Source organism: Triturus cristatus, chromosome 5_2, assembly GCF_964204655.1.
Source record: "Triturus cristatus chromosome 5_2, aTriCri1.1, whole genome shotgun sequence".
NCBI lineage: Eukaryota > Metazoa > Chordata > Amphibia > Caudata > Salamandridae > Triturus > Triturus cristatus.
Genome location: NC_140588.1, coordinates 1,044,886,804 through 1,044,899,311, shown reverse-complemented (window position 1 = coordinate 1,044,899,311; position 12,508 = coordinate 1,044,886,804). Strand labels below are relative to the sequence as shown.

Genomic DNA, 12,508 nt, shown 5'->3' with positions numbered 1-12,508 from the left:
GAGGAGAAGAGTTGTATGAGTTATACGAAAGGAGAGTGAGGAGGAGAAGAGCAGTGTGAGGTATAATGATGTAGAGTGATGAGTAGAAGAGTAGAATTATGTATAAGAAGAGTAGAATTATGTATAAGAAAGGAGAGGGAGGGTGGGAAGAGTAGTGCAAGATTTAAGGAAGGAGAATGAGGAGTAGAGTAGTGTGAGGTATATGGAAGGAGAGTGAGGAGAAGAGTAGGGTGAGATAAGGAAAGAGAGTGAGGAGTAGAGTAGTGTGAGGTATAAGGAGGGTGATTGAGGAGGAGAATGGGTTTATTATGAAGGTCTTGGCACTTAATCGTTTATCAATTAAGCACCGTATGTTGGGCACCTTGAGTAGGAGCTTGAGAGGGAAATGCATTGTTCTTTAGAACCACGCTGGCCTGTTGTCACAATGACTAATCTCTCAGCGGGGACTCTGGCACACCCTAAACATAGAAAGCGAATGCCTGCAATTGCAACTAATATATTTGTGTTACTAAAGGGCACAGAAACCTCAAAGAAATCCAATACAGTGCTATAGTAATGTTTAAAAAGTTATGGGGACCTTTCAGGACACAAAGGTAAAGAAGGAAGATTGGAACACAGAATAACAAGCATTGGCATAGCCAATAGGTCTCGCCTTTGAGACCTTATAAGTGTTTAGCCATGCAACACTTGATGTTGTTGCACCAAGGATATTGTGCTGGATAACTAAACACTTATAAAGTCCCAAAGGCGAGACCTATTGGCTATACCAATGCTTGTTTTACAGGGTGTGTTCGTGTATTTCTGGCTTATTGGTCTTGTCTACAGATTCTACACCCAGTTAGACAGGAAACAAAGTATGCAGTCCTGAATGACCGGACATACTGCCACGGAGAGAAGACACAAGGTCAACGTGTAATGCTAGGGGGTTCTTCGGATCTAATGCTCATGTCTTTTGTAAAGTGCACTGATACCCCAACGAGCTTCCAAACGCTATCCTATCCTGAAAACCTGTACATAACCAACAGCAGATCCTTGTAATGCTAGGGGGTTCTTCGGATGTATGTGTTGTTATTGTCAGGGATCGGACACAACCTCTTTCTCAGCGACCAGTCTTTTCTGGTGTGATGTCAGCAGCCAGGTCGGGGTCTCTCGCCGTGCGTCGTCCCCACGTTTGGGCGAGTCGGGGCCTGCACTGCCCTTGCAGGCGGCGCTTTCAGACTACAAAAACAATCAGATCACCGGGGTTTAGAGCTGCGCTTCGCCAGTGGAGGTTTCGTAATCTGCTTATTGAGACAGCGCTGTGTCCACACGCAAGTGCAGTCCTCCCCATGTACGTCCGCATCACTAAGGGAGTGGCGAGGGCTGGGAGAGAAGAGGGTCGAGACAAGGAAAGGCACAGGTGAATTGACACGTCATTAAAATGGACGGGCATTGAGTGAGGGAGAACTAGGAATGTGAGGAGGGGAGAGTTTAGGATGGACAAAAAGACGCTGTGTATGTAACTCATCTAACTAATGTTTTTGCTTTGCTTTCTGGGACATGTAGTCGTGTGTAGACTATTAAAATGTCAGAACCATAAGTACAAGCATTCAAAGCAAAAACAACTAATAGTTCGTTGGCCTTGAGGCACCTCTAAGCGGGCTGGAGCTTCAAAGTGAGCTGCACAAATGGTGTGAATTTTGTTTGTTTATTCTCATGAGTAGTTACGAAAAGGGAGGAGGGAGATACGAGCAGAGCATATGGTGTGCACTTTCGCGGCCGCTTTGATGTTCTCAGTGGCCGCGCGGCTCACTGAGAACATCAAAGCGGCCGCGAAATGATCACGCAGGCTGCCAAATGGTGCGCGCGCCCGGCGCACATGCACTGTAGTTGGCAGCCTGAAAGCACTGGTTTGCACTTCCAAATCCCCCTTTAACAAAAGCTCTCACAAGAGCAGCGCTAAAGCGCTGGCTCAGGCGAGTCCTAAAAAGCACAAGTTCCCCTGGGTATGGGGCGGGGGCAGCGTCCCCACTGCAGCCTGTATCTCCCCCCAGACACACACTGAAGGAGGACAGAGGGACGGCGTTTACTGTATATAAAAGTATATGTTGTAAAATATCAGGAATGTCTGGTGTCACTCCGAAAAAAGAAAGCAAATGTATTTAATTGAAACATAATGCATTTGTGTGTCAGTAAAGGGCACAGAAACGTGAAAGCAGACCAATACAGTGCTATAGTAATGCTTTAAAAGTTAAGGGGATCTTTCAGGACACAAAGGGAAAGAAGGAAGCTTGGATCCTAGATTAATAAAAATCACAAGTTCAGCTGGATATTGGGCGGGGCCAGCGTTCCCATGCAACCTGCATCTCCCAGCAGCGCAGTGTGCAGACACACCGAAGGAGGACAGAGGGACGGTGTTTACTGTTATTTAAAGTATATGTTGTAAAATATCAGGAATGTCTGTTGTCACTCCGGAAAAAGAAAACTAATGCATTTAATTGAAACATAATGCATTTGCGTGTCACTAACGGGCACAGAAAAGTGAAAGCAAACCAATACAGAGCTATAGTAACGTTTTAAAAGTTAAGGGGACCTTTCAGGACACAAAGGTAAAGAAGCATGTTCTGATTCTAAATTAAGAAGCACGAGTTGTGCTTTATATGGGGCGGGGGAAGCGTCCCCACTGCAGCCTGCATCTCCCAGTGGCGCAGCGCGCAGACTCACACCGAACAGACAGTTGTAAGTAAATTGTTTAAATGCAAAGGATGTGTGAATGTATTTTAATTTTTGACTAAATGTTGAGCTAGTAATAATAGGATTTGAGAGAATATAAGAAATGTAGTGTTTAAATTGTTTACTTTCCCTGTTTTTATTTTTTCTCACTTCCAATCCTGTTTTTTTGCTGAAATACTACTAATAGTTGCTTGTTAGGCAGTGCTTAATTTGAGCTGGTGGTTTTAGGTGATCGACACTGGAACTTAATTGTTGGGACAGCTGTCAATTTAAATATAATGATCAAAAAAACAGTAACTAATACATGTTTAATTTAAGTAATACCTGCCACCCAAACCATTCTTAACGCCAGGGAGCCTTGAACAGTGTGAATTCTCACACTTGTAGCAGTGTGATGGTTAGTTATTGTGCACATTGTGTTATTGGCAGTGCCGACAGTGGCAATGAGTGGTGCAAACTGTGGTGACCTTATTATAAGGGCCACGGCACTTAATTGTTTACAAATCAAGCACTGTATGTTGGGCACCTTGAGTAAGGAGCTTGAGAGAGAAACTGAATGTGCTGGTAGTGTGTGGAGCTTTATTGAGTACTGAGAGATTAGTTAAGAAGAGATGGAAATCTATTTTGAATAAAGTAATAAAGTGTCCCACAGACCCGGAGGGTCGAATAGGTAAAGGAGAAGGCATTACAGTAGTTGTGGGAAACAGTGGCTTATGGGCATATAATTGTTAAGTATGTTAAAAACGCCAACAACTGCACAAACATGCAGAATAATTTGAAATGTTTTTTTAGAAGCACGCAGGCCTGTTGTCACGATAAATAAGATCTCAGCAGGGATTCTGGCACATTTGAAACACAGAATGCGAATGCCTGTAATTGCAACAGAATACATTTGCCTGTTACTAAAGGGCACAAAATCCTCAAAGAAATCCAATACAGCGCTATAGTAATTGTTGAGAAGTTAAGGGGATTTTTCAGGTCATAAAAGTAAAGAAGGAAGCTTGGATCCCATATTAATAACAAGCATTGGTATAGCCAATAGGTCTCGCCTTTAGGACCTGACAAGTGTTTAGGTATTGACGATTAAGTGCTTTGGGATGGGTGAAGCGTGCAGGTGAAAAGGGGGGGGAATAGTGTGCAGATTGAGAGCTTAACAGTAAAAGGGTGGGGATGAGATATGGCTTAAGGGCTACAGCTGCCACTTTTGGAACCGGGTTGGAGTCCCGACGTTGGTTTAACACCCGGTGATCCTGGGCAAGTTACTTAATCTCCCCGTGCCTAAAGCAAAGTTAACGTTCCTTTGTATAATAGAAGTGTTGATCTTGTAAAGCGCTCCAAATCCTTCCAGTTGAGTTCAGGCTATATAAAATCTGAGAGAAAGTAGTAAACATAACCAGAAAATGGACTGAAAACACAGAATAGTTTGACATACATTTGTCACTTGCCTTGAAACGCCAGCTCTCTAATTAGGTACTGATACCTATATGTGACTTAGAATAAATGGGAAAGGAAAGACAGCAACAGAAATTGAAGAGAGAAAAGAGAAGAGAGCGAGGCAGGCTTGGAGCAAGAGAGGGAAGAAAAGGGGAAGAGGACAGAGAATGGTTGAGCGAGGAAGAGAGGAGACAGACGGGGGAATGAGAAAAAAAAGAGAGGGGAAGGTGAGAATAAAAGAGTGTGAGAAATAGCAACTATTGATTTAGAAGAGACCGAAAAGGAAGAAACCGCGCAGAATTGTTTTAGTGACTTCTGAATCCGCCTACTGAACTACATTACACCAAATGTGTGTTCTAGCAGGACACAGGAGGTGGTTGTTACTTAGTGGAGCATGAGAGTGACCTCGCCTCGAAATATTACCAAAACGAGAAGATTGCTCATCTCACACATGTGTAAGTGGCTTCTTCCTCTTCAGCTGATGCTGGGAGTCATCCGACAGCTACAGCAGAGGCTGAAGCCAGTCATGTGACACACCTCTGACATCATGATACACTTTAGTGCGAACGCTTCTTCCCTGGTACGTCTCGGTCATATTTAACATTGCATTTGTGCACGCAGTTTTGGACGCAACACGAAATTTGTCACACGCAGGCCCTGTTAGGTTAAGAATTTTGCTGACATCTAGGGCTTGGAGTGGAGACAGGCTGCTGCAGGGCACGGTCTGCCCACAGAGCCTTTTTTAACTCCTGTTGGGATTGCAACATGGCCTTTTTCACGTCCCCCGTGTTTCAGGTACTATAAGAGGTTTGTAAATCTCTCAGAAAAGTTTGGTAATGAGGCAATGAAACTGCTAACCCAGACAAGATGTTTAAAGCAGTAGTCCGTGAGCAGGGATTCTTAAACTTCAAAGCGAGAGTGGCAGACTGCAGTTCAGTCAGGGAAGGACGCCATCTTACAACAGGCATTCAGGGTAACCGCCCAGAAACAAGGCCAGTCCCGAGGAGCAGTGACGAACTCAAAAGGCAAAATAGCACTGGAAAATATTTTATATTCAGCCCCAAAATGCAGTGAGCGAATCTACATACCGATCAAGGCAGACGCCCTCCAGTGGAATTAGGGGGGTTTGCACCACACAAGAGGATTTGGCTTGCAAGACTGGCTGAGAAAATAGCCGAGGTGCAAAAACCTTCAGAGCCTGAAAATCTGCACAGCACAAAAGTAAAAGGACCACGCGACAGGCAAGGCAATGAGAATTATCAGTGAACGCGACCGACATCGGTTTCCAATTAACGTGACCGCGAGACAGGCAAATGTCAACAAGCGCGGACGCGATAATTGGAAACAGATGGCGCCGCAGCTCGCTCGCGCAAAGGTGGATGGCGTACATGCAGGAGTGCTCATTGGAAACAATGCAGTACATGCGCGAGTTTTCTAAAAAGTAAAGACCAATTCCAAGAGGTCATCTCCTAAGCAACGCTTGCGCGCTGCGCTAGGCTCGACCTAATAAGCAGCGCTTGCGTGCTACGCTAGGCTGGACCTAAAAAGCAAGAGTTCTGCTGGATAAGGGGTGGGGGCTGTGTCCTCCTGTATCTCCCAGCAGCGCAGTGTGCAGACACACACCGAGGGAGGATAGAGGAACGGTGTTTACTGTTATTTAAAGTATATGTTTTAAAGTATCACGAAGGCCTGTTGTCACTCAGGAAAATGAAAGCAAATGCATTTAATTGAAACATAATGCATGTGTGTGTCACTAAAGGGCACAGAAAGGCAAAAGAAAACCAATACAGCGCTATAGTAATGTTTTAAAAGTTAAGGAGACATTTAAGGCCACAAAGGTAAAGAAGGAAGCATGGATCCTATATTAATAAAAAGCCCAAGTTCTGCTGGATATGGTTTGGGGGCAGCACATGCAGCATGTAGCTCCCAGCAGCGCAGTGTGCAGACACACTCGGAGGAGGACACAGGGACGGTGTTTGCTGTATATAAATAAATAAAAGTATATGTTGTAAACAGTCTTCTTTCCACCGAACCAGGGACTTGGAAACATCCCCGCAGCAAGCCAGGTGGCTTTTGGATTCCTTTGGGTGTCGTTCTGATATATGGGCACCTCATGGATGGTAGGAAGTCTATCTTATGCTTGGGGCGCTAAGGAAGTGTTGAGCCAGGTCTCCATAAGGAAGGGTATATCTGGGCCGAGGGAGGCAATGGTGTCTCATACTTCTGTGACGTATTTTCTGAGGGAACAGACATTGAGTAGGAGACAGCGAAACAGGTAGGGGCAGTCTTGGGTGACAGTGTAACGGTATTCAATCGTGGTGAGATACTGATGTTGCAGGAGAACTGTCAGTTGTGGCAGGTGAAAAGTCCTTTAGAGGAGCGTGGTGAGGCGCAGCAACATGACCTATTTGAGGTGAGGATGTTGAGCACGAGGATCTCCTCTCTGTACTAGTGGCGGGCGGAAGTAGGCACAGGCTTTCAGGTGCTGGGAGCAGGCTGGGCGCAGATGGACTTGCCTTTGGCACGTCTGCAGCGTGGCCATGCATCAGCCTCCATAAATAGCGCTGGGAAGAGCTGACAGGGAGAGGGGCGTGCTGTGGCACGGGAGGTTGTTCAAGAAGTACAGGTAGACAGCAAAACTGCATTAGCAATGACACTAGCCAGAACAGCACAATAACACAATATCCAAGTAGCAGCAGAAATTAGTTGAAAAAGAGCAGGATAGCCTTGGAAAAACAGCAGGCTAGAACCCGTAGGATCAGAACCAGTAATAACAAAGTAAAATGTTTTTGCATGAGCTTAGCAATAACTCACTTCACCTGGAGGAATTCTGACCCTCTGCTCATTATAAAACTGCTTTGGCACAGTGAACTTTGAATGTGGTTTTTTATGGACAGAATCACAACTGGGCTGAGATCTAGACTTTGTTATTCCAAAATTTGTATTCCTTTGTTTTCAGACATGCACTTATATATTTACAGGTTTATATAGGATCCTTGTCCTGTGGCATGATGCACTTTTGACTGAGCTCTGGCAGTTGGAGGACGGTCTCACATTTTCCTATAGAATGTAGTGGTATAGTGAGGAATTCATGATGGACTTAATGACTGTGAGGCATTCAGTTCCTGCAGCTGCAAATGTGACCCAAATCATCACCCCTTCACTATCATGCCCGATGGCGGATATGAGATGCTTGTGGTAATATGCAATGTTTGTTTTTCACCAATCATGTCATTGTGCAATGCTATCTCTCTACGTTGTTTCAGATGTCTTGGACTTCGTGTGGGTGCTATTATAAAAAATAAAAATAAAACTTTGCTTTGAGGCAATTATCTTTTTCATGGAGCTGATTTTCTCATAGCTATTCTTCCACAAAAGCTGTACTCTTGTTACTTTTTTATTCTAATGCTAGAATAATGATACTTACATGACTATCGCATTGACATAGGCCTGTAGATTAGTGTATGCAGCTCTGGGGCTCTTTGCGATCCCTATGAGCATTCAAGGATCTGCTATTGGGGTGAATTTGCTGGAACGCCCATCCTGGGTAGATTGGCAACCGTGAGCTTCCTCTGTTTGTAAATTGTCTTTCTTTCTGTAGAATGATCGACCTAATATTATTTAAAATTGTTTTAGAACCCTTTCCAGATTGATAAACAGCAATAATTGATCCTGGATCTCAGTACCAAACTGACCAAGTTTCTAATTTTACATACAGTATACACCGAATACTAATAACCATAACTGACATAGAAACTGTAAGAGCAAACTTAGTCTGTCACAGAAGGCTTAGGAATGTTGGCTATTTTTTTTATAATGAAAAATTGCAATATGTGCGTGTTATTCATTAGTTAATTTCACATTAGTTTGTGGTGAGTAGTAGAAGTGTATTAAAATATTAGTCCATAGAAGCTTAAGATGGTGTACTCCTCATCATGGTAGGAGTAACTATACTACTCATGAGATGTCATCATTTTGCAAGGATGGCCACCATAATAGACAATCGCAAAGGTAGTGGTATTGGTTAATAGGGGCAGCGCTCCTGGAAAAATTCACTAAATTATTTATTAGGTATTGGTATTTAGTATGGTGCTTAAAAGGGGGAAGAGAACCACCCAACTCTTCTAATTATTCTGTGGCCTAGACTACAGTACACAAATTCACGCAGATCCCTTAGCACACAAAATTCATAGCATCACAGTATTCTTAGTGTAATAATTCAATATACAATCTGTTCAAAATAATGATGCGAAGCTTTGTTCTTTAGTTTTCCTCTAGGTCCTTCTTTTAATATCACGAACTGTGATTCAATTGGAAAGCCAATGCCAAATGCCAACACGTGTTTCGTCGCCTTCAAAAATTTTACATGCGACTTTTTCAAGGCTGAATCGGCTTCTATCAGTATATATTATCGTGCGGTGTTAATTCCGACCCACGTGGTTCTCCGGCGTGGGTATTATCTCTCTATAGGAGTATGATGCAGTGGATATTTCTAACATACATCGACAACGTGTATATATTTTGATAATGCAGGCCGGTTGCCTCAAGTACTCCACAGATTGTGTATTGAATTATTACACTAAGAATACTGTGATGCTATGAATTTTGTGTGCTAAGGGATCTGTATGAATGGCCACCATAATACTAAGGTGGCACAATATGTCAAGGCCACCTTTAAGACAGGATGGCCTACCATAATGCCAAGGAGAGCACGATACGTCAAGTAAGTCTAAAAAAATGTCATTGGCGCTATTATACTTTGGACCACAATATGCCAAAGACAATATTTCACGGCATATTGACATGGCCATGATTATGCCAATGAGTACTTTGATTACCACTATATGCCAATAACATCATTATTTCAGTGGTTGGTGGTCACCAGAACGCAGAGTAAGTCAAGATAACCACATTACATAGTTGTAATACCAGGGATGCACCCCCATCTAATCCCCAATGACAACCATACATCCACCACTCGCAGAGGTTGACAAGGACAAGCACACATGCTCTGATGAGCACATAAACAATACCTCTGCCTTTGCCACTCACCAGCAAACTAGCAGCTACTGACTGTGGCTTGAGGCGAACACACAAGCACGCCAACAATCGCCGTATGCCATGATAATCATGTGCTGCTAAGGGCGAAGAGCCCTTAGGTGTGTGCTGATGGCATGATACACTGAGTGGTGTAAGGCTTCCCTCAGCAAAAGTTAGAGAGTTGCAGTCTACTGCTGTAACAAGAGCACCCCCCCTGACCAGTGGCGTGAATGGACACAAATTTCAACTGTACTGCAAGACTATCGCAATAGGGCTCTACAGAAACCCAGGCAAGATAACAGGACTACTATGTTCTAAGTAGCAAATACAGTGATAGCGTTACACAACCAGAGAACAGTGCATGGATTAAGCCATTCTGAAGCTGAGCAGAGACATACATTGTGACAAAAAGCACCCCTGATCCAGCGGTAATTACCTGGTAATTTCCCTATTCAAAACCTCATCACCTTGGTTTACCACTGTAAAGGGTGAAAAATGATGGATCTTTTGATAACCGTGTTTCACCAAACAGGAGACTTTACATATATATATATAAAAATTAAATGCAAACAATATTATTTTGTATACAAAATTTTGGACTACCCGCTCCAGCATCCACACACAAGTACGATGAACACAAGATATAAAAGCTGTGGTCACTGCATGGTGGCCAAGTACTCTAGTTTAAACGTCCCAAAGTTATCCACTTTTTGCTTTTTAAGCACAATCTTTCTTCAACTATTAGCTCCACGTCTCTGGTTAGAAGCCTAAAGCAGGTATTGTGTAAACAAATGATATTGGCTAAAGATTTTGGACTAGCTGAAAGCATTACAGACGACGTGGGCTACATTACCGTCTAACCGTGATCTACTCTGCATCTCTGTGTTCCGGGGGTCAGTGGGTGGCCTCTGTGATGCCGAGCCTGCGTTTATACACTGGCCTCCCACATTTCAACGTGTCTCCCCTACCAAGGTGCCCTGGCATCCCTACAAGAGACCCCGAGGCTGCAGCCCGGCGTCCACACTCACCCAGAACCAGCACCATCTGCCCGCACAGACAGTAATAGACGTGCAGCGGCTTCTCGCCATCGTCGTACTCCTCCCGGTCCCGGGTGTCCGAGCACACCACTGAACGTGACACCACCTTCGGCATCTTCCTGAAGTCCCGGTAACTAGGCGCGTCTCGGTGACGTCAGAGCGCCGCTGGAACCGCTCTATCTACACATAAACATCCGATACCGGCTTAAAGAGGGCCCGACATACACTACACTCATGTTGTGCTGCGAATCGTGACGTCATCGCGTCAGACGGCGTGCGGGGGTGTGATGCGCTTGCGCAGTAGAAGAGGATTTATAGTCCGGGGCTTCTGAGACTGATGCCACACGCAGACTGATTTTTCGAAAAATGAGCGTGTCGCAATGATCTGATCCTAGGTGTGATTTAATCCGGGCAAGATCATTGGGTTGGCTCATTGTAAGTAAGAAGGTTTTTCTCTTGCTCAATACATGGTTGATTGCACCGGACAGTATACCTCGAATTAACTAAATTGGGAATGCAGTTTAGCAAAACAAGTTTCCAGTTTATGTGTGGTGTTTCGAAATTTACAGTGTGCCTCTCTGTGACATTTTAGGAGTTTGCCTGTAATCATTTGAGTAACTGTATAACTGTAAATTAAAAGAGTAATTAAGTCCTTGCAATAAAGTTAGGTTAAGAAGATAGCCACTTTTTACCATACTAATAACTTTCTGAGAGATGAGGGGAACTTGCCTAAATATGGGTTATATTTGCCCATGGAAAGCTACCTTGGTGGTTCAGAATCCTCTGGTTCAGATACTTGAGGCAGAGTGAGGCCAAACCATGGCCAGACTAACCACCAGTGTCACACAGTATAGGCTCTCACTTTAAATTGTAATTGCATTTATATAGTGCTTACTACCACGGATGAGGAGATGAAGCACTTTTTTGGCAGGTAGCATGCTACTCTGGAACCCAAACAGGGTTAGTAGGTAAATAAGTATAGGAAATATGAAATTATTTTTGATTGGTGGACATGCAAGTTTGTTATTTGTATTGAAAAAGGATAGTGGCGGGATAGAAGAGAGAAGGGTTTGCATTTACATAGTGCTTGCTACCCCTATGAGGTGTTGAAGCACTTTTTGGCGGAGAGAAATCTACTTTGGTTACCCAGAGAAGTGTTCCTTAATGTATGGCGTATGCTAAGTAAGTGAACAGAGAGGGACTGTTTAATGCCTTTGAATACGTACTGTTGCACGTGTTCCTTTAGACTGAATCACTTCTTTTCGAAGAGTCCTGTTGGTACTTAGAGCTCTTGTTGTAACACTTAAGATACAAAATAGCCATAGGTTCAACACCCTCCGCATACTCAGCAAGACCTTCAAGTGGATCCCCCCGAATCCAGAAAGACCGTAACAAACACACACTCATTACCAGCAGATTGGACTACAGGAACGTACCCTTCACCGGAATCAATAAATCTCTACTCCACAAACTCCAGACCATCCAGAATGCCGCGCCAGACTCGTTCTCTGCATCCTGCGACAAGACCACATCACCCAGCTTCTACGAGACCTCCACTGGCTCCCCGTCGAAAAGAGAGTGACCTTCAAGCTGCTCAGACAAACGGCGAGACGGCGGCCCTCATCCTCCTGGATCTCTCCGCCGCCTTCGACACCGTCTGCCACCACACACTACGCACGCGCTTCCAAGACGCAGGGATCTGGGAGAAGGCCTTGGACTGGACCACCTCCTTCCTCTCCGGCAGAACTCAGAGAGTCCGCCTCCCCCCATTCCGGTCCGAGGCCTCCGAGATCATCTGCGGCGTCCCACAGGGATCCTCCCTCAGCCAGACGCTGTTCAACGTCTACATGGCACCACTAGCACGCATCGCCCAACAGCACGACCTCAACATAACCTCCTACGCCGACGACACACAGCTGATCCTCTCCCTCACCAAGGACCCTCTCACCGCCAAATCCAACTTCCACCAGGGAATGAAGGCCGTCGCCGACTGGATGAAGGAAAGCCGACTTAAGCTGAACTCAGACAAGACAGAGATCCTCATCCTCGGGTCCAACCCCTCAGCATGGGACGACTCATGGTGGCCCACATCACTGGGGACCCCCCTGGGCCCTACCGACCACGCACGCAACCTAGGAGTGACCAAACAAGTCAACGCAGTCTCCTCCACCTGCTTCAACACCCTCCGCATGCTCTGCAAGATCTACAGATGGATCCCGACAAACACGAGGAAAACAGTCACCCAGGCCCTAGTCAGCAGCAGACTCGACTACGGAAACGCCCTC

At 44.9% G+C, this 12,508-nt stretch overlaps 1 protein-coding gene across 1 annotated transcript in view; it reads right to left on the bottom strand.

Annotated features, from left to right (window-relative positions):
* The window catches only part of LOC146829645 (STING ER exit protein), a 115,452-nt gene extending 104,961 nt beyond the window's left edge, over positions 1–10,491 (bottom strand). Inside the window, exon 1 of the mRNA XM_085608326.1 lies at positions 10,215–10,491. Within this exon, the coding sequence (XP_085464452.1) occupies positions 10,215–10,338 (124 nt within the window). The 5' untranslated portion in view covers positions 10,339–10,491. The remainder of the gene's footprint in view (positions 1–10,214) is intronic.
* Positions 10,492–12,508: the final 2,017 nt, after the last annotated feature.